Below are 25,653 nucleotides of genomic sequence, written 5' to 3'. Positions count from 1 at the left end.
TGCTACACACTTGTTACAACAATAGCTTGTGTTCTTCTGAGAAGCCTCAATGAATTTGCAACTAATTTTATTAATATCTATGTTTTCTATGGTGTACCTACAGTCACAAGGGCACATTACCAAATGGCAATCCAGGATGCAGTCCGTGCCCATGGAAACAGTAAACTAATTAGCCTGCTGGAATACTATCTGCATTACCTTACCTAAGATGAGAAATAAATCCATAAGGTACAAGGACAGATTTAGAATCAATTCCTTATAGACATTGCAGAACATCTACAGGAAATTCTTATACTGATTTGTCCTCCTTCCAACTTACTTCATTACAATACACCACTTCTGTCTCCCTTTCTCTGTATCTCTGTATCTTTATATAACTATCTGTCTCTGCCTCTCTCTATCTCTGTCTCTCAGACACATACACCCTGTATTACAGGAGAGGGTCATAAAAATGAAATTTGATGGTGATGAATATAGTTTTCCAGACATGACCACAATTGAGGATTTGCCTTCACACCTTATCTAAACATGATCCTTTTCCTCCGAGACCTTTCTATCTTCAATTACATCAGCACTACCTTAGTAGCTAAGCCCTCTTATCATTTCCTTGTCCACCTACACAGATACTTACTTGTCCCCAGTGTTGGTAACACACATCCTGCTTCCCTTTTCTACCACCACAGCCTTCTTTACAACCTGACTCCTACATCCTTTAACCACTGAAATCATATCCTGATTCTATATTGTATTTTTCATTTCCCTCTCATATATACTTCTTTATCTGCAGAAAAAAGCCTACTAAAGCACAACTATGTTCTAATGTTATATCCTGTTTTAAAGTCTTAATTTTGTCCATTTTCTAAAGGAAAGAAAGTCCTTAAAAGCTTAACATAGATTCTACAATTTTCTGTAACTATTCCCAACATAACTTTCTTTCTTTCTCATTTTGTCTTTCACTAGTCTTTCTTGAGCATGTTTTACAGCCATCATGAGCTTCTTGGCTTTCACCTAGCATGTTTGAATTATGTTTTAGGCCCATACCATTCTTTCTGCCTTAAATGGTCTTGTCTGAATCTGTGCAAAAGATTCTACATATTTTCCAAGAACCATCTCCAAATGTGCCCTATCCACCACAGTTCTTAGTACTCTCCTTGAATAATAGTCACACCTGTATCTCATCTCTCATATTGAATGGTACAGTATGACATTAATTGGGATATACATAATAAAACATTTAATAAATAGAAATTTAAGTCTCTTGATGCTTTTTAACACATAAGACTTTCAGCATAGCAAGAGGTCAGCTTTGATGAACTAAAGTGCATTTCTACAGAACTATTGCCATAAAACCTAAGGATATAATCAAAATTCTAGAATCATATTATTATAAGGGATGCGTTGACTAAATTAAGGATCTTCGCATTTTGCTGTGAAGAGTCAAGTAGAGAAAGAAGGGAATAAGAAATAGATGACTCAGCGGTGACTATTTCTGGACACTGCCATTGGAATGTGACTTCAACTCCAAAGAGTGCCAAATTAGACAGTAATTCACCACCAATATTCCTTTCCATTGATAACACAGAATGAAGCAGCAAATACCTTCCAAATCATTTTTTCTATGCCTTTTGTACTAGAGGCCATGCCGGAGGAAAATTTGGGGGAGTGCAAGGAAAGCAGACTGGGGACATGGCTAGAAATTATCATCCAGGAAGAAAAAGATTAATACAACTTCCACTGGCTCCTGTGCCCGTGCAATTTAGCCAGGAACTTAGGTTCAGACTCTGAAATGCAGTCCACTATTTGGCCATATCCATTCAAAAAGGATTCCAGACTCAAGGATCAGTTCCAAGGTGTCCTCTAAGGTGAACCTGACTAGGTAATCCCAGTAAGCTACCCTTTTATGTGTTTCCTTAGTGATCTTTAACTTCACAGAAGAAACAGCAATGCCAATATTATATTACATGAAATGTCATGGCCTGCCGGAACACTGAAAATCTTACTAAAGTTATTTCTTCCAAGTCTACATTTCCTTTTTGGCAAAAAGAATTGAATTAAAAATCCAATATTGCATGAGTCAGTTTCTATGACATCCTTAGCCTGACTCAGAAGCCACAGACCTTTGATCTAAAATAATTCAAATAATGAAGTAAAAATGTATAACATGCCGTGTCAGAACAATTGTGTTTTGTTTAAGTCAAAGGCTAGAAGCTAAATAAACTTGCACCTGTCAAAATGTCTCTATGCAAAATCAAGGAAAGCATAAAAGTAAAAACTAATAATTTTGCAGGTCAGATAAATTTTTGTATCTGTAATCTGAAAACAACCCCAAACAATCTCATCATTATCAGATTGCTTTTGCTGCAGGTAATTTTGTTCGTCTTGAACATAATGCAAAACCATTGCTTTATGAATAATAAATGTGTATAAAGACTCTATTAATATGTAATTTGTAAGCCTTCCAACACAAAGTCTAATAGAAGTTTTGTAAGATGTAGTAGGAGCTTACCGTTTTTTTTAATGACTCGAGTCTGCCGTTTCATATGATCATTCGGAACACCAAAAACTTCTATAATCACTAATGTATCTGGTTTGTGAGAGGAGGAACCACTAAGAGGCAACTGGATCCCACTAATGAGCTGCACAAATATAGATGGCACAAGAATTTAGCAGAATAGTAAACTGTAGCACCGCTTAATTTCAAAATAAAATGATATACTCCAAACATTGAGTAGACTCTAAGTTAGTTCCTACAAGTAGGACGCTGGAAAATAATGCCAGTTTAAACTTTTTACCCACAAACATCAACACATAAATGTCAATAACATGTCTAAATCATTTCATTTTACTGAAATGTGCTTGTAAAGAAATCCACAATATCCAAAATTGATGGTTCATTATCATATTTTTATTTTTAAAACATTTTTGCAGTCATTTTTACTGTAATTCAGGTCGAGTAACTCTGATAACATGAGCTATCTTTATATTTATACTATGTACACTAAAATATTGAAAGCGATATGAATATAACAAACGCACCATATAGTTTTCATAACATTTCAATAGCATTTGTACTTGAATAATTTATGCAAATTTGCATTATCCATTCCTATCTGTATTACCATAACAAGCAATCTGAATTTTTAAAAAATCAATTACCTTATATGTATATTACAGACCAGTTATCAAAAGAATGTTTAACAAAATAATTAAAATAGTTTTATTGAGACTATTATAATGCCTAATTATTGAAGCAAAAATTGGGGGGTTTTTTTGGTACCAGGGATCGAACTCAGGACCTTGTGCTTGTGAGGCAGGGGGTGGAACCACTGAGCTAAATCCCAGGCCCAATTTGTGCTACTTTTAAGAGCAAAGTGAACATATAAAAAGTATGCTATGTACTAATTTAGAGTAAGAAATGAAAGTTTGAAGCCTAAAAATACAGTTACAAAACTTGAGGCATAATTTTAATTTCTGAAGGTTATATAAAAGGGAACAAAATAATAATTAAATTTAAGAAGAGGAAAAGAGAGGGAAAGAGAAAGGGAGAGGGGAAGGTGGGAATAGAGGCAAACAGGGAGGGAAAAGAAAAGAGAAGAAAAAACCAGAAAAGTAAGACAAAGAATAACTGGTAATTTGTAACTTTTCCTTTCTTAAGTCCACGCATTACCTAGAAACCAGGATGACTGTAAAAATTTATTTTTCACTTATTAGCATATGTGTGCAGCACATAATTATTACATTCATAGAGGGAGGTTGGTACATGCACATGATGCATCTCAATTCTTTTTACTTCCCTTTCTTCTCCTCTACCATCTTCTCTCCATTTCTACACTCAATTAGCACCAGTCAGCATAGTTAGATATCAGAATATTTAGAAAGAACACTTATCATACACACTTATTATACTGATTCCAAATATCAGCATACACTAGCTACTATCAGCCCTGCAAATAATTGAGAGTCTCAAACAGGAGAAGATTCAGTTTTGAGGTATTTCTCACACACACAAAAAGCCTAATTTAAAAGAAACTGAAAGATAATTTAGAGAATATTGGTCAGATAATTTGTCAACTCTAATTTACAAATTCCCTACCAGAACCATTGTACAGGAAGGGATGTCAAACAGAAAGCCCCGTGGTCAATCAGAGTAAATTTTTTTTCAACCCTTATACATTAGATTCTGAATTTAGAGGGTGGTTCCATGGTTTTTATAAGCTTGAAAATAACTGACATAAATGCAAACTCTCAGTTTTCAAATGACAAAAATTAGAAAAAAAATACTGAATGGCTTCATTAGGGACATACGGAAGCTCACAGTGCAATTAGACCCCCTAATTCCCAAATGCGCTCAGCAATTTTTGCAAGTCATAAAGTAATCACAAAGCTTCTTAGGATAATCAAGAGGGAAAGAACCACATGGCCACAGCAGCAGCTACTTGGGAAAGCCATTTAGCCCACTTGTTTCCCTCCATATCACACCTCCACATGGGACTCGCCAGGATAAAGCGCATGGAGTTTGTAAACATCTGTGGTCCTTTCCAACGAAGGAGCACCTTTGATTTCTTTACCTATTATTCTCAACCCAAAAAAGAAATCATTCAATTAGTCTACATATACTGAGCATATATGTTATGTTAGGTACTCTTACTCAGGATTGAGCAAAACTCATTTCTTGTCCTTAAAGAACCCTCAGGTAAGTGGGGAATAAGGACAAGTAGCAAGTAAGTAAGTGATTACAATACAGTGTGATAAATGATTACAGTGCAGTGTGATATAATTTGTGCATCCAGAGGGTGTCATGGAAAAACAGGGGGAAACTACAAAAAGTAGCACAACCAACCTAGCCAAGAAAAAGCTTCCAAAAAGATGACATTGCTAAGTCTTCAAAAATGAGTCAGAATGCAATAGACAGATGCAGGATGGGAGAAAAGTCCAGTTAGAAGAAAAAGCACATAGATTCATGGAGGTGAATCACAAGTCAGAGAAGGATCTTAGTTCCATGTGGTCATAGAAATGGGGTTAAAGCTAGAAGTGGTGAAATGTACAGGCAAGGAAGTAGGCCAGTAGGCAGAAATATATATTAAGTATGCATGATAAAAGCAGCACTGCAGCAAAATAGCTCTCGTCGGCCTGCGTAAGAAGGATCGAGAGCAGTAAGACAGGTTACCTGAACATTTCTGAGAGGCCCAAGGAAGACATTTGTGACAGATAGCAAAGTTATGAAACAGGACAGCAGCAAAGGAGGTCAGACCAAGACGATGAATAAGGAAGACATGTGGGAGAAGGAGAATTTAATGATGAATTGGAAATGGGAAGTGAGAGAGATGTATGAGGTTGGAATTGCTGCCAAGCTTCTTCTCTGGGCTGATTGGATGAAGGGTCCCATTAACTGGCATGTGAATAAAACGGTAGAAGTAAGTTTGACTAGGAAAGGATGTTCAGGTTTTAACTTGTAAACCTGACGGAGTGGTGATTAAATAGGTAAGGATGCTAAAGAGACTATGAAAAATGAAGTCAGATTAAAGACCTGACCACTGTTGGTGGTTAAGCTATACATGTTTGTAATAAAAGAATCCAGGAGAATATTTTAGTTTGAAGAGAAAGTTGGGTTAAAGCACTAGGCAACAAAAATAATTTAGGAGCAGGTAGAGAAAGAGGAACCTACCTATGCTAGTGAGACAGAATCACTTGGGAGGAAGGAAATAAAGAGAGAGCACAGGGCAGTCCCTGTAGCACAAAAGGAGATTAGTGTGGAGTAGGAAGAGATCTCACAAGTGGCCAGTTCACCTCTTCTTCTCAACTAGATCGACTATTTTTTAAAAATACAAAACAATGTCATCTTTTAAGAACATTATAAAATAATCTCAATGGTCAATGCTTTGCCAGATCCTAAAAAGAGTATCAACAAATCAGTCTTTCAGCTGCCCCCACTGTGGTATCATTCTATACCTCTCCACTATTAAGTCTCCTATTTTAATCTCATGAAATCATTAACAGCCAGGAGAAATGTCAGCTCCATACTTCACTGGCACTGCCTGCTGCCAGGGCCAGCAGCGTTTCAGTTCGGTCCATCTTTGTTGCACTCTCTGGCCACGTTAATTTCTGAAAAATAGCTCTCACACTTCCCATGCCCAGCTGGACTAAAGGCTGGGGCCTAGAGTAGAGGAGTGGTCTCCTATGCCCTCCGATGCTGAGACAGTGGAGGAAGGATTGCGGTAGGAGTGGTGGGGGAAGCGCACTCTAAAGATTCAGTGACATTTTAAAGAGTAAATACAGCACTTGGGTTATAGAATAAGAAGGAGGTTTTGAAAAATCTGTGCTAATGGAAACAATACATTTCAGACAACTGCTTTTGCTTTCAATGAAATTATAGTTTATAATAAAATAAAAGGAGAAAAATAAAGGAGTAAGATGGTAGTATGAGGAGAGTTATGGGAAAGACTCAGGTGGAAATAAAAAGGAAGCATTTTTAGGTAAATGACATTGGGGAAGGGGTAAAGTAATAGAGGAGAAAAATTCACATCCACAATAAAATTACTAAAGAATAAAATCAAACAGAGACTAAATTATTAACATAGAAAATAAATGTTAAAAGCTCTCCCAAAATGCAGAGGAAAAGGGAATGTTCTAAACTCACGCAAATGAAACACAGAAAACATATACTAGAAGAAAGCATGGGGATACTTTTCTTTTCTAACCAATCAAATAAGGTCCATAGATATAAGGGAGAAAAATATCCTGAACTACAAAAGCCTAGTTCTAGACACCGATGAAAGGAAAATACTTTCTAGGATTGCCTGGTAAAATTCTTAAAAGTTAAAGGAGAAAAAGTAGTACGTCCACAAGGTCATTAGCAGACTGAATTTGGATCTCCCTATTCCAGCGGTAAACGCTGAAATACAGGAGAACAATATAAATAGCTCCCTGAAAGGAAAAGGCTTTAACCTCGATATTTGTATTCATGGGCAGGTAAGCATTCATGTAAAAATACAACAGAAAGACATTTTTCAGATATGGAATCATGCTGCAATACCGCCCATTTATAGCACCTGAAAAGATTAACAGAAACTTGAAAGTCAGTAAGGCAAATCAATGGAATTTAAAAGAGTAATGAACACTATGTAGCTGATATAATAACCAAGAAAAATTAGAAGAAGACGTCATTAATCTTACCCTTATTGTAATTGCAATTGGATCGTTGTCTTTTATTGAATCATTTGGGTTAAATTTTGATTTAATATCTCTTAGGAACTGAGGTTTCAAAATATATCCAGAACCACCATTATCCAAAAATTTCCCATTTTGCAAATCCATAGGCAGACCAGGGGTCTGGAAATTTAAGGCCACTGTGAGAAGGAAGTATTTTGATGTTATTAGGAAAGGGTGACAGTTAAAGAGATACAGCTAAATAAGTTACTGAAATCTGATCACAGATTATATATCTTATTAAAAGCATCATCAACCTAATATTTCTTGATTTGTAATCCTTTTTCTCCTGTGTCTATATTAATGTATGTTGGTGAGTTGTAAAGTTCATTCTACAAATTAAATCACCATATAAATTTGACTAAAGTAATCAAAATGGCACATAGTATGAATTACAGAAGAACAGTGTACATGTCAGGTAACATTCAAGAAATATAAAAGTAAAGAAAATGAGTTCATTAAATTCAGGGAACAAAGACACCAACTATATCACAAGCTTTCAAATCCAGGAGGTGCTGTTGTCATTTGAAGAGAAATTAAGAAACAGAATGGTAATTGTTAAAGCGTAGCAGTATCTCAATACATGCCTCCCCCATGGCCCCGCACCCCACTCTGCTCAACCCTAGAGGTCTTGCTACAGTGGAGAAGTAGAAGGGTTCACACCTGACGCTGGCCTGTTATTTCCAGTCCTGTTCCAGCTGTGCAATTAGAAACCAAGAGAGCCTGTGACAATGCATAACCGAGCTGCATGTTCTGCCCATTTTCAAGGCTGGATCTAGATCATGCAAAGTGTAAACAATAGAAGTCACTTGATTTGAAGAGCCCTTGAGCTCAACTTTCAATCAAAAGACTTTGATCTTCAAAGTCTTTTGCTCATTTTGGTTTCCTTGTTCGTTTCTTCTACCACATATATCCCACAACGACAGTTCATAAATTGAACCTCCACGCCCTATATTCCACCTAGATTTATCCTCTCCAAGCCATCTATGAATGAATGCACCTCTCAAGACCAACGATTCAACACTGAGTGCCTGAATCCAAAACCCCCAAGGCCAAAAAATTTTTATAAAGAGTTTATTCCTTAATTCATAAAATGAATTCACTTTAACTTATTCTTGCAAACAACTCAATATTCTATATAACATACCCATTTGACAGCCTATATTCCAAAATTCTTGAGGATTAAAGTTAGAAGAGTCTGCTCTTGTTGCTTTGGGATATATTCTGGTAATGAACTTCCTTGTGTGAAAAATAAATTCATTGACTAAAAACAGGAAGGAAGGGAGGGAGGGAGGGAGGGAGGGAAAAAGGGGAGAAAGAAAATTATTAAAACATTATAAAAGAGTTAAAATAAACTAAGCTACTACTTCTATATATAATTCTGTAAGTTTCATTAATATTGATATTTATTGTTTTCAAAAAATATTTGTAATTCATAAAAATTAAAATGGATCCCATGCCTTTATGTTTACAGTCACTATTATCATTTAATAATTATTATAGTATATAATTTATGTACACTGATAATTCACTTGAGGAAAAAAATGGATTCAAATATTTCTATTTCTTTTTTTCACATCCAAATTAATTTCACTTTAATATAAAGCACATAAAATTCTTAATTAAATACTTTCTTTTAAAAACAAAATTAGCATTTCCCCCACTTTAGTTTTTTCTGAACTTCGATTTTTATATTAGAATCAAATCATATGAAAGCCAAATGAAGCTGTAGGAGTCTAGCGAAATTAACTTGATTGAACATTTCCCAGATGCACAGGGTTCAGTAAGAGTCCCAAGCTAATTGATTCAGGTCCCAGCCCCTCCACTCCAGCATCTTCCTGTAAATTCATTAAATTTCTGCTTACAACCCTTCAACAAAAAACACCTACCTCTCAATAATTATTTTAGTGCTTTCTTGACTAATATACATATACTGTATATACATATACAAACACTTATATATTTAACCTGTTTTTAAATGTGCTTTTTATATTTCTACTAATCCATATTTCATTGAAATTTGAAATATACTGTTACGTTTTATATCTAGATGCCCCCCAAGAGCCTCATGTGCTCAGAGAAGGCCTTTGGGCGGGTGAATGGATTTCAAGGCATTCATTACAGCTGACTGGCTTTGGAAGGTGGAGTCTGGTTGGAAGAGATTGGTCACTAAGAGTGCGACCTTCTGGGGTCCTCCCTTCACTCCCTCTCCTTCCTGTCCACAATATATTTGCTAGTGAAACTAAATCAGAATTATTTCTTCTGTCCATATAAGTATTATTCTTTAGGAGTCTTCATCAATTTAAAAATTATTGTTAATTTCATCAATATTTAGTTTTAAAAATTACATGCCCTTGAAGCCATTTGGGTACAAATAAGCATGGGTGTATCATGCTTCCTTATGTAGGGCTAAGAGATATCTATTCGTAGGCAGAAGAGATGCTTTTCTGGTACTAATGTTTCCCATCTACAAATTAATATATGAATGATTACTAAAGTCCCATAACACAATACAGTTTTGTAACTTCTGAGACTTAGCTTTAGAAATTAAATTAAACATGATTTGTTATTACAAATGCAGTTCATGTTCATTGTAGGACTATGAGGAAATCAAATGAAAAAAGAAAACCATATACCATCTCATCACTCAATTAAGAACAATTGAAAACTGCTTGGTATGTATCTTTTCCTTTTTTCCTATCTATATGATAATTTTTAAAATTGAGTCATATTGTTTATTCCCTTTTACAAATTGTCAATTTTTACTTACTAAAATAATGTGAGAATTATTCTAGTTCAATAGCCTTCATCTACCACATTTGTTTTATTGATGTTTTTATGGTTGTAATTATACTAGGTACCTTTGCAATTCAATCATTGCCAACATCATTCATTATTTATTAATGACTTTGGTGCAATAAAAGTACTCTGTGCTCTGCAAAGGAAAAATGGTGATGCTATATTTTATGGCTCTATTCAGTACTACCTAATACCCTTCCAAAAAATTTTTGCAAGTATTTAATCTGATAAGATTGAGCGAATCATAACTCCTTCTCTTATGTCCAGAGGTCTCCTCGTCAGCAACAACAAAAGCTATCCAGTAGTTTGAAGGGACAGAGGTCAGCTAGTAAAGCAGGTCATTCAAACTCTATTTCCACACCATAGAATACAAAATACACCAAACACACACACCTAACTCACAACCAAACACACCTGCCTATACACACATTTGTTTTATAAAACAGTACAATACCCCTATTCTACTCTATTCTGTTACTTCATTTTGTTCTGTTTCATTCCATTCCATTCTACTCTACACTATTCTACCCTATTCTATTATTTAACTGTAATCCAGATTTGTTGAATTGGCTTTTTAATCCCAATACACAGTTGTCATTTGCATTTTCATTATTTTAAAAAGGCCCTTAAAAGATCCAGGGTAATTCTACTAGGCAATTTGAGAATACAAGCTAAAGGACGGTTCAGAGCCCTCGGATACCTTGGCACAGCCCAATGAGGTTGACTAGTGAACTTGTCAGCATGCATTTCCAAACAGCTTTTCTCAAGTCAATGGCAAGGGCTGATTTTCTTGCTCTAGTGTTTCTATACAAAATGGCAAATGATTGCAATTTTTTGAGAATAACTCCTGGCCATTACATTAGTTTCCCATTCCTTTTAAGTCTGGGACATTCCCTATCACATGAGTCCAAGAAGCCAATGCAGTCTGCTTCCCATTCTCTTTCCCTAGCTGTGTGTCATCTTTGGTGCTACCAAACAGAAGAACATCCTCATATTAGAATTAAACAGGAAGAAGAAGGTGACACAGAGAAGTGTGACCTCTGGAGGTGGCAGTACATACTCTAGGGCTCCACCTTGCGTGCCATTTCCTCTCCCTCCTCCTCGTAGGCATAGAACCTGCACATTTAATTTCAGCTCTTCGGTGCCAACTGAAGCACAAAGTTCTTCCTGTCTCAGTTCTCACTGCTGTAAGCCTCTTGGTTCCCTCCCTGCTGTAAGCCTCTTGGTTCCCTCCCTGCCTGAAGTCTCTCGGGCTGCTTCTGAGATTGCGATCTTCTCCAGCCCAAGTTTCCCTCTGAGATAAAGCCTAATGCCTTGCAAGTCGGTTCTTCTGCCTCTAAGGCACCCCAAATGCGCCTCCCCAGCCCCCTGGACCAAAGTAGCCACACTGGACAAGCTCAACTACAATGTCAACCTAAAGAAGACAACCAATGGCTAAATTCTGTGAAATAAAACTTAACTTGAGGCACATAACTCCTAAATTATGTTAAATATGTTGACATTTTATGAGAATATAGACTTTATAAATATTGCTGACCCATCTTAACACCTCAGCAGTGACTATAATTGATTTAAATACTTCATCTATTTCAATTGTAAGATTTTACCTCTCAACTTGGAAAGTTTTCGGGCTTGTGTCTCCCCAATAGAATTATTTTCATTAAATTGCTGATATTGTCTTGAATATTGGAAACTTCTGAACTTTTCAGCTTTAGTATAAATAACAAGATCAGATAAAGCCAGAGCTATTTTTAGCTTCCTGATCTAAAAACAAAATGACAGAATTTCACATTTTTTACACCATTTGAAAAATCCAATTTCAAAAAAAAAGTTTTTTTAATAGGCAATTTTACTCTTTTCATAAGGTTATCTCCTCAAAAACTATTTGGACAAGTCAGTGTGACTATTTTGTGACTATAATATTTAATGATAATTTGAGCAAGCTGTTATGGCTTGTGTTTAGATGTCCCCCCAAACCCTCATGTAGGTGAGGTGGGGCTTTCTCTTCTGAGGTGGCTGCATCTAGTGTGTGATGATCTATGCCTGTCTGCCATCCCTGCCTTGGAGCCAGCTGATCATGGACTGAAACCTCTACAAACTGTGAGGCAAATAAACCTTTCCCCCTTGGACTTTGGGTGTCAGGTATTTGTCTCAGCAATGAGAGAAAAGTAGCTAACACATAGGCTTAAGTTTAAAAAACTCAATTAATATAGTCCATATTAAGGATAACAATTATTGCTATATTCTTTTCCCCAAAGATCTCAGCTTATTCTCATGAACTTAACAATTTAGGAATTTCAGTCAAACATATTTCCAATTTGATCCAACAATTTAGTATATGTGTTACCAAAGCAATCAGTTGGAATAACTTCTATCGTATAGGAAATATTTGCTCTTTTATACTCAGCATGTGTTTCCTCTGTACTTTTGTTAGACACTTCCTAAGTTTTGTTTTGAGGAAATATCCCCGGCTTGTGCTAGATCCATGCATTCACATAATGATCATATAGACTGGGCCCTGCAAATCAAAATTGTTCATTCCTCATCATCAGTAATTGGTTCAAGGCTGTCTAGATAAACAAATCATAGTCAATGAAAAAAAAATTGTTTTCTACTCCACTGAGAATTAAATAGGCATTCCACTGCATTTGAATTTGAAAGAATATAAAGCACAATTTTTCCAATAGACTTGCGCCAATACAGAGAAGGTGGGACCAAAGCTGGAGAAAAAATGAAATTCTGTTGACCTTGTTTGAGATGCTATGTACCAAACAATTTTTCAAATTAAATTCCTTTCTCTAAATTCTTTTCATCTGGATAGATAAATGAATTAACTCTCATTTTATTTAAACCATGCAAGCTAGTGACCTCCAACGGACACAGTAATAGACACACTTATAAAGCTATACATTTTAAACACTGATCTCATTTGTCTCCACTTGAGGACAGAGAAATTATATTGTTTATCTGCATCATACTTAGTGGATAAGGATCCATGATAATTTTCAATTATAGTGAAAAAATTTAGTAACACCTGGTACAGGGTAAGAGGTAACTTTAAAATTTTCTTTTTCACTGTCAATTTTTTCAAAGTAAATTTTGAATGATAGACTTGAGACTTTAGGAGGACAAGATTCTCTCTCCAGAATATTTTCAATTCTCCACCAACAAGAATATTTGCAAATTTTCAATCATTTGCAAGATTTTCACAAAGCTTCATCTCACCTTTTTTTTCTTGGAAAAAAGTGTTACCGGAAGTGCCTTCTTTGTCTCTGTTTCCTTTCCTTGGCTGTCTCTTGACAACAAATTTTCATATGTTTCTGTGGTTGTTGATTCCTCCTCGTCCTCCGTTTCTGCCTCTTCCCACAACCCAACCTTACCATGCTTATCAGAGCCTATCCTCTCACGGGTTTCCTGTAAGGTTCCTATTTTCTTATTTTTGACTAAGACTTTGAATTTTAATGCCTGTAGAAACAATTTGAAGGACAGGTACAGTTACACACTTAGGTAATTTGCATTGGAATAGTCATTAAAAAGCGCTTCACCATGTTTCATATCAGCCTGCAGTAGTAAGATACATAAGGCCTCTCTTTTTCTACACCCCTTTTTATACAGTGATATTACAGCATCGACTCTAACTCACCCCCAATAATACCTGTTATGACTGGGATTGACCATATGCCATCTCTTACATTTCAGAAATTTCTATTTAAAAAATTTGAATAGCACATGATGGTTAAGTTTGGGTGTGTCAACTTGATGAGCCTGGGAGCTGTCTGGAGGATTAGAAAAGCACACTTCTGCATGTGTCTGGATGGGTCATGGAGGTGTGACTGGGGGGACTGTATCTGGTCCCTCGGTTCTTCCTCTCTGATGCTTTTCCCTGCTCTGCTTTTCAGCCTGAGCAGCTTTGCTCTGCCACCTCCTTCTTCCATGATGTCCATGTCTTATAGCTACTGCCATGGTCTGAATATCCCAAAACCATGAGCCAAATTAAACTGTCCTTTACAATGTAGGTGTTGGGTATTGTGTCTCTGAGGCAAGCAGGTGATCAACATAGTATACATATATGAAAATACTTGCTACACTATTAAAGTTAGAATGTTACAACCTTTGGTACTAAAAACTTTAGGTCATTGCTCTCTTAGCCAATATGGAAACTATTCAATGAGATGAGTATATAAAAATGTCTATCAGTGTCCACATGGAGTATAGTATACATCAAAGATTTACACATAAAAGCCTCATCAGTTTGACTGTATTACATGCAAGCATCAGCAACTTAATAGTACTTTCTGTCCATAAATCCAAGGACATACCAAAACATCACCATCGGGGTCACAGATATAAATCTGAAGCTTCTGATTCCATTCCCTCACTTAGTTGCCACTACCCTTTTCAAAACTTTGCTCATTTAACAAATACATGTTTAAGTATCTGCTGTGATATATAAAGCTGAAATCTGAGTTCTGAAGTAAAGTTCTTTTCTCCAAAGAGTTTCAATTCTTACTTCCCTTTTGTTATCCTATGGCATCTACTCAAATTACATCACCATCTTCGGACTTCTCACTTTTACTACGATCCTTATGTTATTCCCACCAAAGTGCACTCATTGTACAGCCACACGCCAAAGGTATTATCGGGGGTAATTGTAAAGGGGACAAATTTCTGAGATCTTATTCAATTTTAGGGAGTCAGAATCTTGAATTGTGGAGCTAGAGTTAAGGCCTCCTTAACCAATCTCTAGATGTTTTTCTTTTCTACATAATGAAGAATGGAGTATGAGCAAAACATTTTATCTCTAATGCCTCATTTACTTGTCAAAAACCATCTCCTTACTTTAGTGTGGAAGTTGAAACTTCAATAACTATGTATTGGAATGCTTTAAAAAAAGGCCATATGTAGCAGATTCTGTTTATAGCCTGAACTTTTTGCCTCTTTTTTAACCTTTTACCTATAAAACATATCAATTTCCTGGTGCTTAATATTAATAACCTAGAAATTATGGACCCATGATATATGACAATCAAAATGTGGGAGATTTTATATATATATATAATATTTCCTTTATATATTCTCTTTATCCACCTATATATCCAGAAGAACCTTTCCTAGGAAACACATGACAAAGATTCACCTCACTAAATAATCAAAGCTAAGCATTTTTGTGGTCTTTAACCTTGTCTCATGGGCCAATATAATAGTGATATTTTGTTTTGTTTCATTCGTCCATAACCTGAGCTCCTCAAACAAACATTACCTCTGGTGACGGTAGGCTGTCTGGAAAATCATCAAGTATATCAGAAAGCAGGGAATCTCCAAAAGTAGTCTGCAAAATGCCAGCCATCACTTCCTGTTGGGCAGTGGAGCAGTGATTTTCTAAAGAGAGAACCACTGGGTACTCAGATGTCTGAAAAATTAACCATTGCTATGGTTATTATCAAAACTTTTTAAATAATCTAATGCAATTAATATAATTACTTTAAAACTCACTTCTAATGTTCAAAATTTTTATGGATTTTGAAAGTACTTTGGCATTTGACAATAATAAAGGAAATCATTATTATTTGCATCAAAAATAGAGAAAAAAACCTGAAGCATCCATCAGTGGGTGTTTGTTTAAATAAATAATATCATTTTCATATAAACAAATTATGTAGGCCCATTGAGAAGGTAGAGCTACATATACTGCTATAGAAAATCATCTGTAATATAGTAGTTTTCTATCTTTTGCAGAAAAACAAGTTTCCTGCTACAGTTTGTATGTTAAATGTTCCTCAGCAGCCTTTGTGCAAAAGGATAAGTCCCCAGTTTGGCGATATTGCTAAGTCGTGGAAACTTTCAGAGGTAGAGCCTTGTTGAGGTCTGCTGGTAATAGGAAGCTGCCTCTTTTCTCTCCTGCACCTACCTTTTTTCTGTCTTTGCTGTCCTGACTCTGAGATCAATGATTTTTCTCTGCCATGATGTACTGCCTCAGCACAGGCCCAAGCGCTGTGGGGCCAACCTACCATGGACTGAAACTTTCAAAATCATGGATCAAAACAATTCTTTCTTCTTTTTAAGTAGACTATCCCATGTGTTTGTAACAGTAGCAGAACACTGACTAACACATTTCAAAAGAATATTACATATTTTATTTTAATACATATACACATCTGTCTGTATACATACACACACACATATATAGAGAGAGAGAAAGATTTAAATATTTTAAGGAAAACCTTAACAGTCAAGGGAAATGCTAATTTTCTACTTTTTCATTTTTCAGTCCCATAATCAAAACACATTGCTTAAGAAATTAGAACAAAGGTAAAATAAAAATATGGAGTCAAATCAGAAGATGTTTTGAAAGTAGAGGCAAGATGATTTGCTGATGAACGGCTGGAAGGGTCTAAGAGAAGAAGAGAACAGTTAAAGTTGACAACAATGACGTTAGTTTGAGCATGTGAAAGGCCAGCAGCTGAAAAAAGAAAGGTCATAGGAAGAGCAGGATAGAAAGAGGAATATAAGCTTAATATCAAATACATATGTTCAGTCAAATGTGTTGATTCAACAGTCAAGTGGAAATGTCACAAATGTGGTTGCACATATTGACTTTGATTCAGGATAGAATTTGGAAGAGAGATATGGATTTAGAAATCTTCAGAAATTAGAGAATCAATGCCCTATCACAATGTTTCTATATTAACATAGAAATTGCTTATTTGATATTTCTATCTTGAGAATATTTATTTTACACTCTATGTTAGTATATAATAGAGCAATAAATATAAATGTGTGATTTTTAAATTTGTACTTATACATCAGGTAATCATTAACACAGAACTTTGAGTTTGCTAGATTTGTAAGTTTATTAGGTACACATTGGAAGACTTTCTTAAATCACTTCAGTTGCACTATAATTGAAGTTAAGAAAAAAAATCCAGCATATTAAGTTTACAAAAACAATTTGAAATGCCTGAATATGTATAATTAGCCAAGTTTATGAATGAGACTAAACACTATTCAAAACTCCTTAAAAATTGAGGGTTTGCTAATATCCATTCAATGTATAGACTATAATTTATAAAATGAATTTAGTTATACAAAGACCTAGATCTTTAAATCTATAACTTTAATAAATTGAATAACAAATTACAAATCCAAAATAAACTTTAGAATATTCTTTGTTATTGCAATTATAGTCATAAATAATGTGAACAATAGATAATGCATTATTGATACATTTGATTTTTGTTTTGAAAATGAAATAATTGATTACTTGGAAAATGTTTATTATTATTCTGATCAATATTTTTAAAACATTTTGCCCATAACCTATAGCAAAAAAAATATATATTACATTACATCACAATACATACACACACACACACACACACACACACACACAGGATTTAGCAAAAAGTTTCATAAAATAGCATGCACCTTACTGCCTCAGTATAACTTTGATAAATGTATCTGTAACTATACATTACATGGACTCTACTGTCTACTACTGTGTCATAACCCACAATTTTAAATATCACAGGTCTAAATTGGGCGTGGTGACACACACCTGTAATCTCAGTACTCCCGAGGCTGAGGCAAGAGGATTGCAGTGAGTTCAAGGGCAGCCTGGGCTACACAGAGAGACCTTATCTCAAAATAAAATAAAATATCACAAGTCTAAACCAAGGCCAAACATTACAGGATTTTGAAGAGAATAAATTATAATTAATTCTTTTTAAAATAAATACAATTTTTAAAAGATAGTTGCATACCATGAATGCATACTTGTGTATTGCTTGGATAACAGTTTTAAATAGAAGCTTGCTGGTGAGTGTATAACCGTGGTATACAACAGGTTCTGCTTGTGATCCATCCCAGCAGTCAATTTCCAGACATCGGCATCCTTTCACAAGGGCACTAGCAAAATTTAAGCAAAATAGCATATCATTCCTGGACAGATAACAATATATACCATAATGTCAAAATATTCAAAAGACTATTTGTGATTTTGTAACAAATGCATAAATTCATTCATAAAGATAAGATGTGAGTCTTTAGCTTAAATTTACAACCTCAAAAACGAAGAACAAACTATGTGTGAAGTACAGCATAACACTTGCTTCTTTCTAGTCAAACATTCCGTTCATTATTTCTATTCAAAGTTTAGTTCATAGGAAGAAGAAAGCTGCCTGCCTCCACAGTTGTAGTTAGAAAACATCCTTACCCTCAAACCAAATAATTTTTGCTGGAGTGATATCTACTGTTCAGTGCTGTATCACTAGGATGAGATAGCATTCAAAGACATTTTCGGATAATAAAATATTTACTTAAAATTTTATCTGACTCTTTCCTTATCTCAAGTTCTGCAGAATAGAATACACGGTGAGAAAAAAAAGGGAGGAGGGAGGAAAGAGAGAGAGAGAGAGAGAGAGAGAGAGAGAGAGAGAGAGAGAATATGCTCCCTGTAGAAAAATGTTGGATTGAACTAGAGGAAAGCAGAGGGCTTGAGAGCTTAGTAAACATTCTTTATCTTCTCAACTTTCCTGTAACACTATCTCTTAATTCTCAACCAAGAGCTAGGGGAAATTAAAATTTATGCAAAGGAAGCATGAATACCTTAATCTATGTCTACCTCACTCAAAATTTTACTGAGAGAAAATTAGGAGCTACATCAGATTACACTAAATTCACAGATTCATCTGAACTAAGGAAAATGTATTTCCACTTCAGCTGATATCTAAAACTGAGTTTGATTTTACATTTGTCAAATAAACCTATCTCTTGACCTAAATCTTAGGCTTATAGTCATTTGTTTTTACTAAAAGAATCAGTGTTTTTACTAAAAGAGAGGAGTGACAGAATGCTTTATTAACAGGTACTTTTACCTATCTTGTCAGTTGGCACTGACTGGACCCAGATTTTTTACTGACTCAGTATTAATGAAGGTACATAAATAGAGATGTCTCAAAGTCTTCATAGCCAATACAGAGAAGCTCACTGCATGTCATTATAAAATAGGTTATATTTTGTTAGAGTTCCCTAAAATGTATTGATACATTTATAAAAAATGTTTTGTTGACTCCTGAAAATATATGTATCTCAATAAGATTCGTTTTTTTTGTTTTGTTTTGTTTTGCGCCGGGGATCGAACTCCGATCCTTGAGCTTGCGCAGCAGGCGGCGAAACCACTGAGCTAAATCCCCAGCCCCTAGATTCTTTTTATTTCACAGATGCACACACATAGCTGCACTGAACTGGACACATCTTTCTTTTTAATTTCTGAGACCATGGCCTGGCACAGAGCTAACATATGATGCCAACCACAGCGCTCTCACCACCAACACGGCAAGCTGACTAGTACCACGGATCAGAATCCTGCATTTTCTGCCTATTTTTTACGTTCTAAGTTCCAGGAGAGCAGGAAATTTCAGTTTCATAAAAACTGTCTGACACACAGTTGACTATTAGTAAATATTTATTGTGTTTATATTAGAAAAGAATGGGAACTGTAAAGTGTACAAAGAAAAGTGGAAGGCAGATAAAATTGATCTTTCCGAAATGCAATCTTGAATCAAATGAAGGCTGACTTGAGATGACAGGATCGTGGAACTGGTATTGGTCTGCTAGGGAAGACTTCTTTAGAAGTTGTTTTGCTATACACAAAACTATTTTCCCATAAAAAACAAGTAAACACTTATTGTCCCTGAAGCATATTCAATTAGTCCACTGCCTCTAGGACACTCACTCTCAATGGGGATGGTTTTGTCTCCTAGGAGATGTTTGGCAATGTCCAGACATATCTTTGTTTGCTGAGGGTGGTGGGAAGATTTGATACCAGCATCTACCGGGTAAAGGCTAGGGATGTTGGTAAACATCCTACAATATACAAGGCAGATCTTTACAACAACAAAAATCATCTGACATAAAATATGAAGGATTTGGGAAACCCTGCCTGATGTCATGGCATTCTAGCGTATCCAGTGCTTATACAAATCAATAGTTTTTCCAAACAGAAGCAGGAAGTGCCAAAAGACCATACAAGAAAATGTACCTATTAGATCTAGTACTTCTTAGGCAACATATCTAGTCCCTTGATAGGGAGATGACAAGGAGTATTAAGGAATGTGGCTAAGGAAAATTAAAGCAATTACAGCACCAAGTCAGTGTGGTGGATTCAGAAGCAGAGCCCTTGTATTCCCTGGGGAATAACAGATGAAAGATGGAAAGAATATGAGGAGGTAGGGTGTTAGAAGGAAAAGGAAATTGGTGAATCTTACTGGTCTTGGGGGCTTCACCAAGACAAAATATAAAATTAAATGATTAATAAATTATTTTGAGGTTATAAAGTTTCCTATTTTTTTTAGTGTACCCTGCTTTATTCAGGCATGTGGTGATACACATGTTACATTTCAGAGGTTTGTTATCCACTTGACATTGTGTTGAAGGAATGTATCTAGATTACACTTCTAAACAATTCATCTAATTCATTAATATTTCTACAGAAAAATAAGGTAAACACCTAATTTTGGGTATGAGTACTGATTTGGGCTATTTTTGTAGAATTCTAAATAAACATGCTTCTTGGCTTGTGGTTGTTGATGTACTATTCAGATTTTAAATTGGAAAAGAAGCAATAATTATTTGTAAAGTTTCTTAATTTCCAAGAAAGGATCCTTGCCCAGTCTTAGTTGATTAGCAAAGTAAATTCTCTTGTCTTTTTCATCAATACCGAGTATCAGTGCTCTGGGCTACTGTCAAAGCACAATCTTGAGCTCTCTACTACGGCAGAAAGAGAGGGCAGCTATCAAAAACTTAGTTATAGAAGAAAGCTTTTCATAAGTAATACTGATTCTCACTGCTTCTCTACATTGTTTTGGTTTGATCCATAGGTCAAGCCAATCCTTCCAAAGCTGCATAATCAGACTACATGGTTTGGCTCCTGAAAAAGGTACTTAAGAGCATTGCACCATGTCATGCCAACTACTTATATTCAGAGTCGTGTAAGAGACACTTTTATCTTCTCTAGGGACGATGTTGAGTCCACTCGCTCTTATTTCACTATGAGTCAACTTTGGAAAATGAATGAAGTTAATTCTTATTCGGTAAAGACACACCCTACTTCTTCCAAGTGACCCTTTTTATTTATTAACATTATTGTATATCTTATTAATAATCCCACTTCTCTCTTGGCTTTGACTGCTAGAAAGCTTATGAGTGAACTTCCACATGCGTCCTAGAATTTGTACAGGACTTTGTGGTATAAAATTCCTACTGTTATCTTTATTTCATCTGTTTATCAATAAAATTTCCCTTAAATACTTTCTGTAACCTAGTAGAGCATAAAATATAATTTTATGGTAAGTTTCTTTGTATTATATGAATAATATTTTTTCTATTTGCTTTTGAACTTTAACTAGCAATAAAAAATTTTGAGAAGCTGTTGATGGATTAAAATGTTGAATGACATAAGCTTCTTAGCAGGTAAATGTTGAACACTTCTGCTTCATCATCGAGGCAGAATCAGAGGTCATCCATACAGGCAACTGATGGTCTGTTTTCTTGTCTTTTTCCATGACTCTTATCTACTGCCTCACCTTGATTAATAAGCAAAACTGAAAACCTACAAAATGAATGTTTTGTGCTTTATCTAGAAATAATACAGAAAATATTGCTGTTATTTTTGGTGAAGAAAATTTTGTATGGTTTATTTCAATCTAAATAAAATGTGAATTTTGTTTAAAAAAATGTTGAATGCCAAATGGCACGTGGTATTAGTCTTGCTCTTTTAAAAATGAAGAAGTAAAAGATATGAAGAGATTGTATCTGTCACTTAATTAACAAATGAAGGAGAGGGAGGAAATGTGAGTACCAGAAAGTTAAACATTGATGCTTAAACACCACATTACACCACTTCTCGTGAGCAGAGAAATTTTGAAAGATTTTCCTTCTCAGGTACCTCTTCCAAAGGTGGGTAAAGAAACAGGAGAAGAAATACAATTAAATTAAATTTAGATTTGCAGTAGAATAGAACATTTTCTCAGAATTAAGATATAATTTTCCATATTTCTAAATAGAATTGTTTTAAAATGTGTATTTTTCTCTTTTAAAAAATCAGAATAATAAAATATGAATAGAATGTCTACAATGGAATTATAGCTACAAATTGGAATATCATCACAGAATTCTAAAAGGACATATTTTTGAATTTGAAGGTTTATGTTTACTTAGATCTTAAACTGAAGAAGCAGTAATTTTTATTTGTAAATCTGATATTCTCATGGAATTATAAGACATCTTTCCTGTCTATGTTTCTTCTTAAGCAGTATTAGTCAAACACATGACTTTAAATATCATCTTCATGGTGATGACTTCCAATTCTATTTTTCCAATATGGATATTCCTTCTCAGTTCCAGAGACGTATACCACATTAACTTTGACCCAGCTCTTTGATAACTAATTGTATCTCAAACCAAGTTCTATGTTAACAACAAGAACCCTTGCTTTTTCCTCAATGAGCTTCTCTCTATAATGAACTTCTCTCTCAAACTTTACAGTTTCAGTCAGCAGTATCCTTGTGTACATGGTTATTGGGCCAAAACTCTTGATTCTTCTCTTCCCCTCATATCCTTCTTCAAATCCCCTGGTAACCCTTGTTGGCTCTGCCTCCTCAAAATATCACAAATTCAGCCACTTCGTCATCGCAGCTGCTACCTCATGAGTTCACCATCTACACAGCCATCATCACCTGGACTGTTACAATATCTGCCTAAGTCATCCTTCACCTCCACTCTTGCCCTGTCTTTCCTTCAAAGACAAATTGTGACACTCTATCAAGGAAAATCCCTCCAGGGTCTTCCCACTGCTCTCACTGTCAATCAGACTCTCCTTAACTAACTTTGTCTACGTCCTCAAACTCATCTGCCTTCATTCATCATTTGCTTGTTTCCAGCCTTATTTCTTGACTTTCTCTTGTTTAAACATGCCAAGCATTTATCATTGCTTCTGTCCAACATGGATCTCCTACCAGATCTTTTCATGACTCCTTCTTTATCCTTCTTAGGGTGAGAAGCCTTTTCTGACAACACCCTTTAAAATTTGTACACAGATGAATGGCTTTGTTAATCTTGCTCACTACCATATCACCGCTTCCTGACTAATGGAAGCCTAGTATTAACACTAGAATATAAATTGAGGTTGCAGCAGGAATTATTTTTAACCTATGTAAACTATTTGACATATATATCTACAAAAATCATTATCACTGAATGCCAAATTACATAATTTACTGTATTTATGTGTTTGCTTTTTTGTAGCTTTGTGTCCTGATGTTATGTTAATTTTATGGTAAGAGAAGTAATGTTTTCTTATAGGAAATATTCAAATTGTTCAGGGACCTTCAGAGATGCTATAATCATGGAGATCAGCAGACAGGATTTGAATGAAAATATATGATACTAATTTATACAGTAAATTATGTTGTCATTTCATCCAAAAGTTGGGTCATCAAGATAGGTAGAAATAAAAATACCTGTTTCCTATGCATAGCCTGATCTTTTACTCTGCATCATTGAGGTAGACACCACCAGAAGCTTCCAATAAAATGTATCCTTTCTACTGACCATATTTAAGTAACAGACTTAAAAATAAAAATAAATACCTTACATATCCCCAAAGGTCACTTGGTCCAACTAATTGATCAGACACCAAATATGTGTTATGTGAAGATGAAATAAAATAATCATTTAATGGATAAGTCATGTCTTGATAAACTTTTGTACACTCCTGTTTGAATAGTAGACATTCAGATGAATATATGTATCTTGTAAACCCTTCAAGTGATATCTGATGTGCTTTCTTGACTAGAAAAAATAAAATTAAAAGAATGCAGAAATATCATTAGTAAATAAATCATATCTCACCTGAAGATTTAGTAGTAAATTTCTAAAACAATCATTTAGAATTAATATTATTTATAATTTGTCTTTGGAAACAAATTTTTCAATTGAATACCTTTAGTTCTTCCACATCTACGTTCCAAAAAATATCATTTTATTATCTCTGATTTTTTTCATTTTAAAAATACAAGCATCCCAAATCAATGAAATTCCTCAAGCTATCCATCTGATTAACAGGCACCAAGATAAACAGAACATTAAAGCTCCTCTCCTCAGAAGCCTCTCTTAGTAACTTACAAGTCTCTGCCCTGCCCACGAGTATGTATTGGTCTGGCTGCTAGGAGTGTAGGTTAGTTTTCTCCAGCTTTAGTACTTTACACAGACACTCACACAGTATGCATTTTTAATGCCTGATTTCCTTTCCTGCATGCTATGTTTCTCTTTTTTTGTTGTTGTTGGTTTTTTTGTTTTGTTTTTTGGTACCAGGGATTGAACTCTGGACCTTGCTCTTGGGAAGCAGGTGGCTGAACCACTGAACTAAATCCCTGGCTAGCACACTATGTTTCTGAGATTTATTCTTATAGTTGTATGTAGTTATGCATGGTGTATTTCCATTGCTATATAGTATTCTGTTGTTAAAGCATGGTATAGTTTATCCATTCTATTGAGCATTTAGATATTTTACTCTGTGGGACTAACACAAATGGTGTAACTATAAACAACCAGTACATATATTTTGGTGCAAATATGTATATATTTCTGTTCCGTGCATGTCTATGACTGCAATTGCTGGGATTTGAATATGATCATCTTTAGTAAATGATCTCTGAATATTTTTACCCAATATAACACATACTAAACTTATTGACTTAAGCAAAATATTGGCTCTGAAACCAACAGTCTTGTTTCAAATCGATTTACATGTTATATGACCTTAAAATTTTAGCTGTCTTCTCCAGGTCTATTAAATGGAAATAGCCTGAGAACCTACCCCTATATTTTAGCCCTATAAATGTGAGTTGCTGTTGTTGCTACTGCTAGTTAAATTACACTCAAAAGAAAAGCTGAATGCATATTCATTTTAGAGTAGAGTGTAATCCTTGGATAAGAATTTTATTTCTAGGAATTTATCCTGCAGAAACAGAAACTCAGAAAAAGACTGATGTCCAAGTATGCTCACATTAGTATTGTTTAGAAAAACAAAATAAATAGGTGTAAGAGGCAAATTAAAGTTCAAAATATGGCATAGTACTAAGGAGCCATTAAAAATGTGTCCTAAAAACATAGTGTCATAAGTAAATGTTTGTGACATCATTAAAGCCAAAAAGCCAGCATTCAAATGCTATTACTATTTTGATTTAAAAATAAAAGCTAGAAAAACGCGTTAAAAATGTTTATAGGCAAACAGATCTTCTATTTCAAAACCATGTGAATTTAGGAATATGGGAGCACGTGGAAAAAACACACCATGTACAGTAACAGTGATGATTTGCATTAATTTATTCTTTTTCCCTGTGCAAGTAGTAGTCATTGGTTTATGTATATATGTTTTCTAATAGAGTGGAAAAGAAAATAATTTTTGTGACCTTCAAAAGCATGAGATTGAAATGAGGACGAATCTCATGGATTTTTTTAAAATGTCACTTGTACATATTACATACCAATGTCAGATGAGACTGAGGATCCTGGTAGCATTTGGGACTATAAAGTTGTAATTCGAATTGGTTTTAATAAGACTAAAATGATCAAGGATCATATAAATGA

General features: G+C 34.9%; 1 protein-coding gene across 11 annotated transcripts in view; it reads right to left on the bottom strand.

The window, feature by feature from the left end:
* Positions 1-25,653, bottom strand: part of Plcz1 (phospholipase C zeta 1) — a 560,968-nt gene that overhangs the window by 45,442 nt on the left and 489,873 nt on the right. For all 11 annotated transcript variants that reach the window (XR_015452165.1, XR_015452166.1, XM_087213511.1 and 8 more), the window contains 8 exons: positions 23,652-23,853; positions 17,766-17,910; positions 15,266-15,415; positions 13,231-13,470; positions 11,613-11,769; positions 8,354-8,470; positions 7,174-7,346; positions 2,507-2,636 (listed from right to left, as the gene is read on the bottom strand). Coding sequence is in view for 9 of the 11 variants with exons in the window: in XM_087213511.1 (XP_087069637.1) it covers positions 2,507-2,636; positions 7,174-7,346; positions 8,354-8,470; positions 11,613-11,769; positions 13,231-13,470; positions 15,266-15,415; positions 17,766-17,910; positions 23,652-23,853 (1,314 nt within the window). In the remaining 2 variants the exon portion in view is untranslated. The remainder of the gene's footprint in view (positions 1-2,506; positions 2,637-7,173; positions 7,347-8,353; positions 8,471-11,612; positions 11,770-13,230; positions 13,471-15,265; positions 15,416-17,765; positions 17,911-23,651; positions 23,854-25,653) is intronic.

The sequence above is a fragment of the Heterocephalus glaber genome, unplaced genomic scaffold (assembly GCF_053883595.1).
Source record: "Heterocephalus glaber isolate CG9 unplaced genomic scaffold, H.glaber_assembly_v1.0 deba00001444, whole genome shotgun sequence".
In the NCBI taxonomy this organism is placed as follows: Eukaryota; Metazoa; Chordata; class Mammalia; order Rodentia; family Bathyergidae; genus Heterocephalus; species Heterocephalus glaber.
Note: the sequence above shows the minus strand (reverse complement) of the source record. Positions and strands in the feature narration are given on the sequence as shown.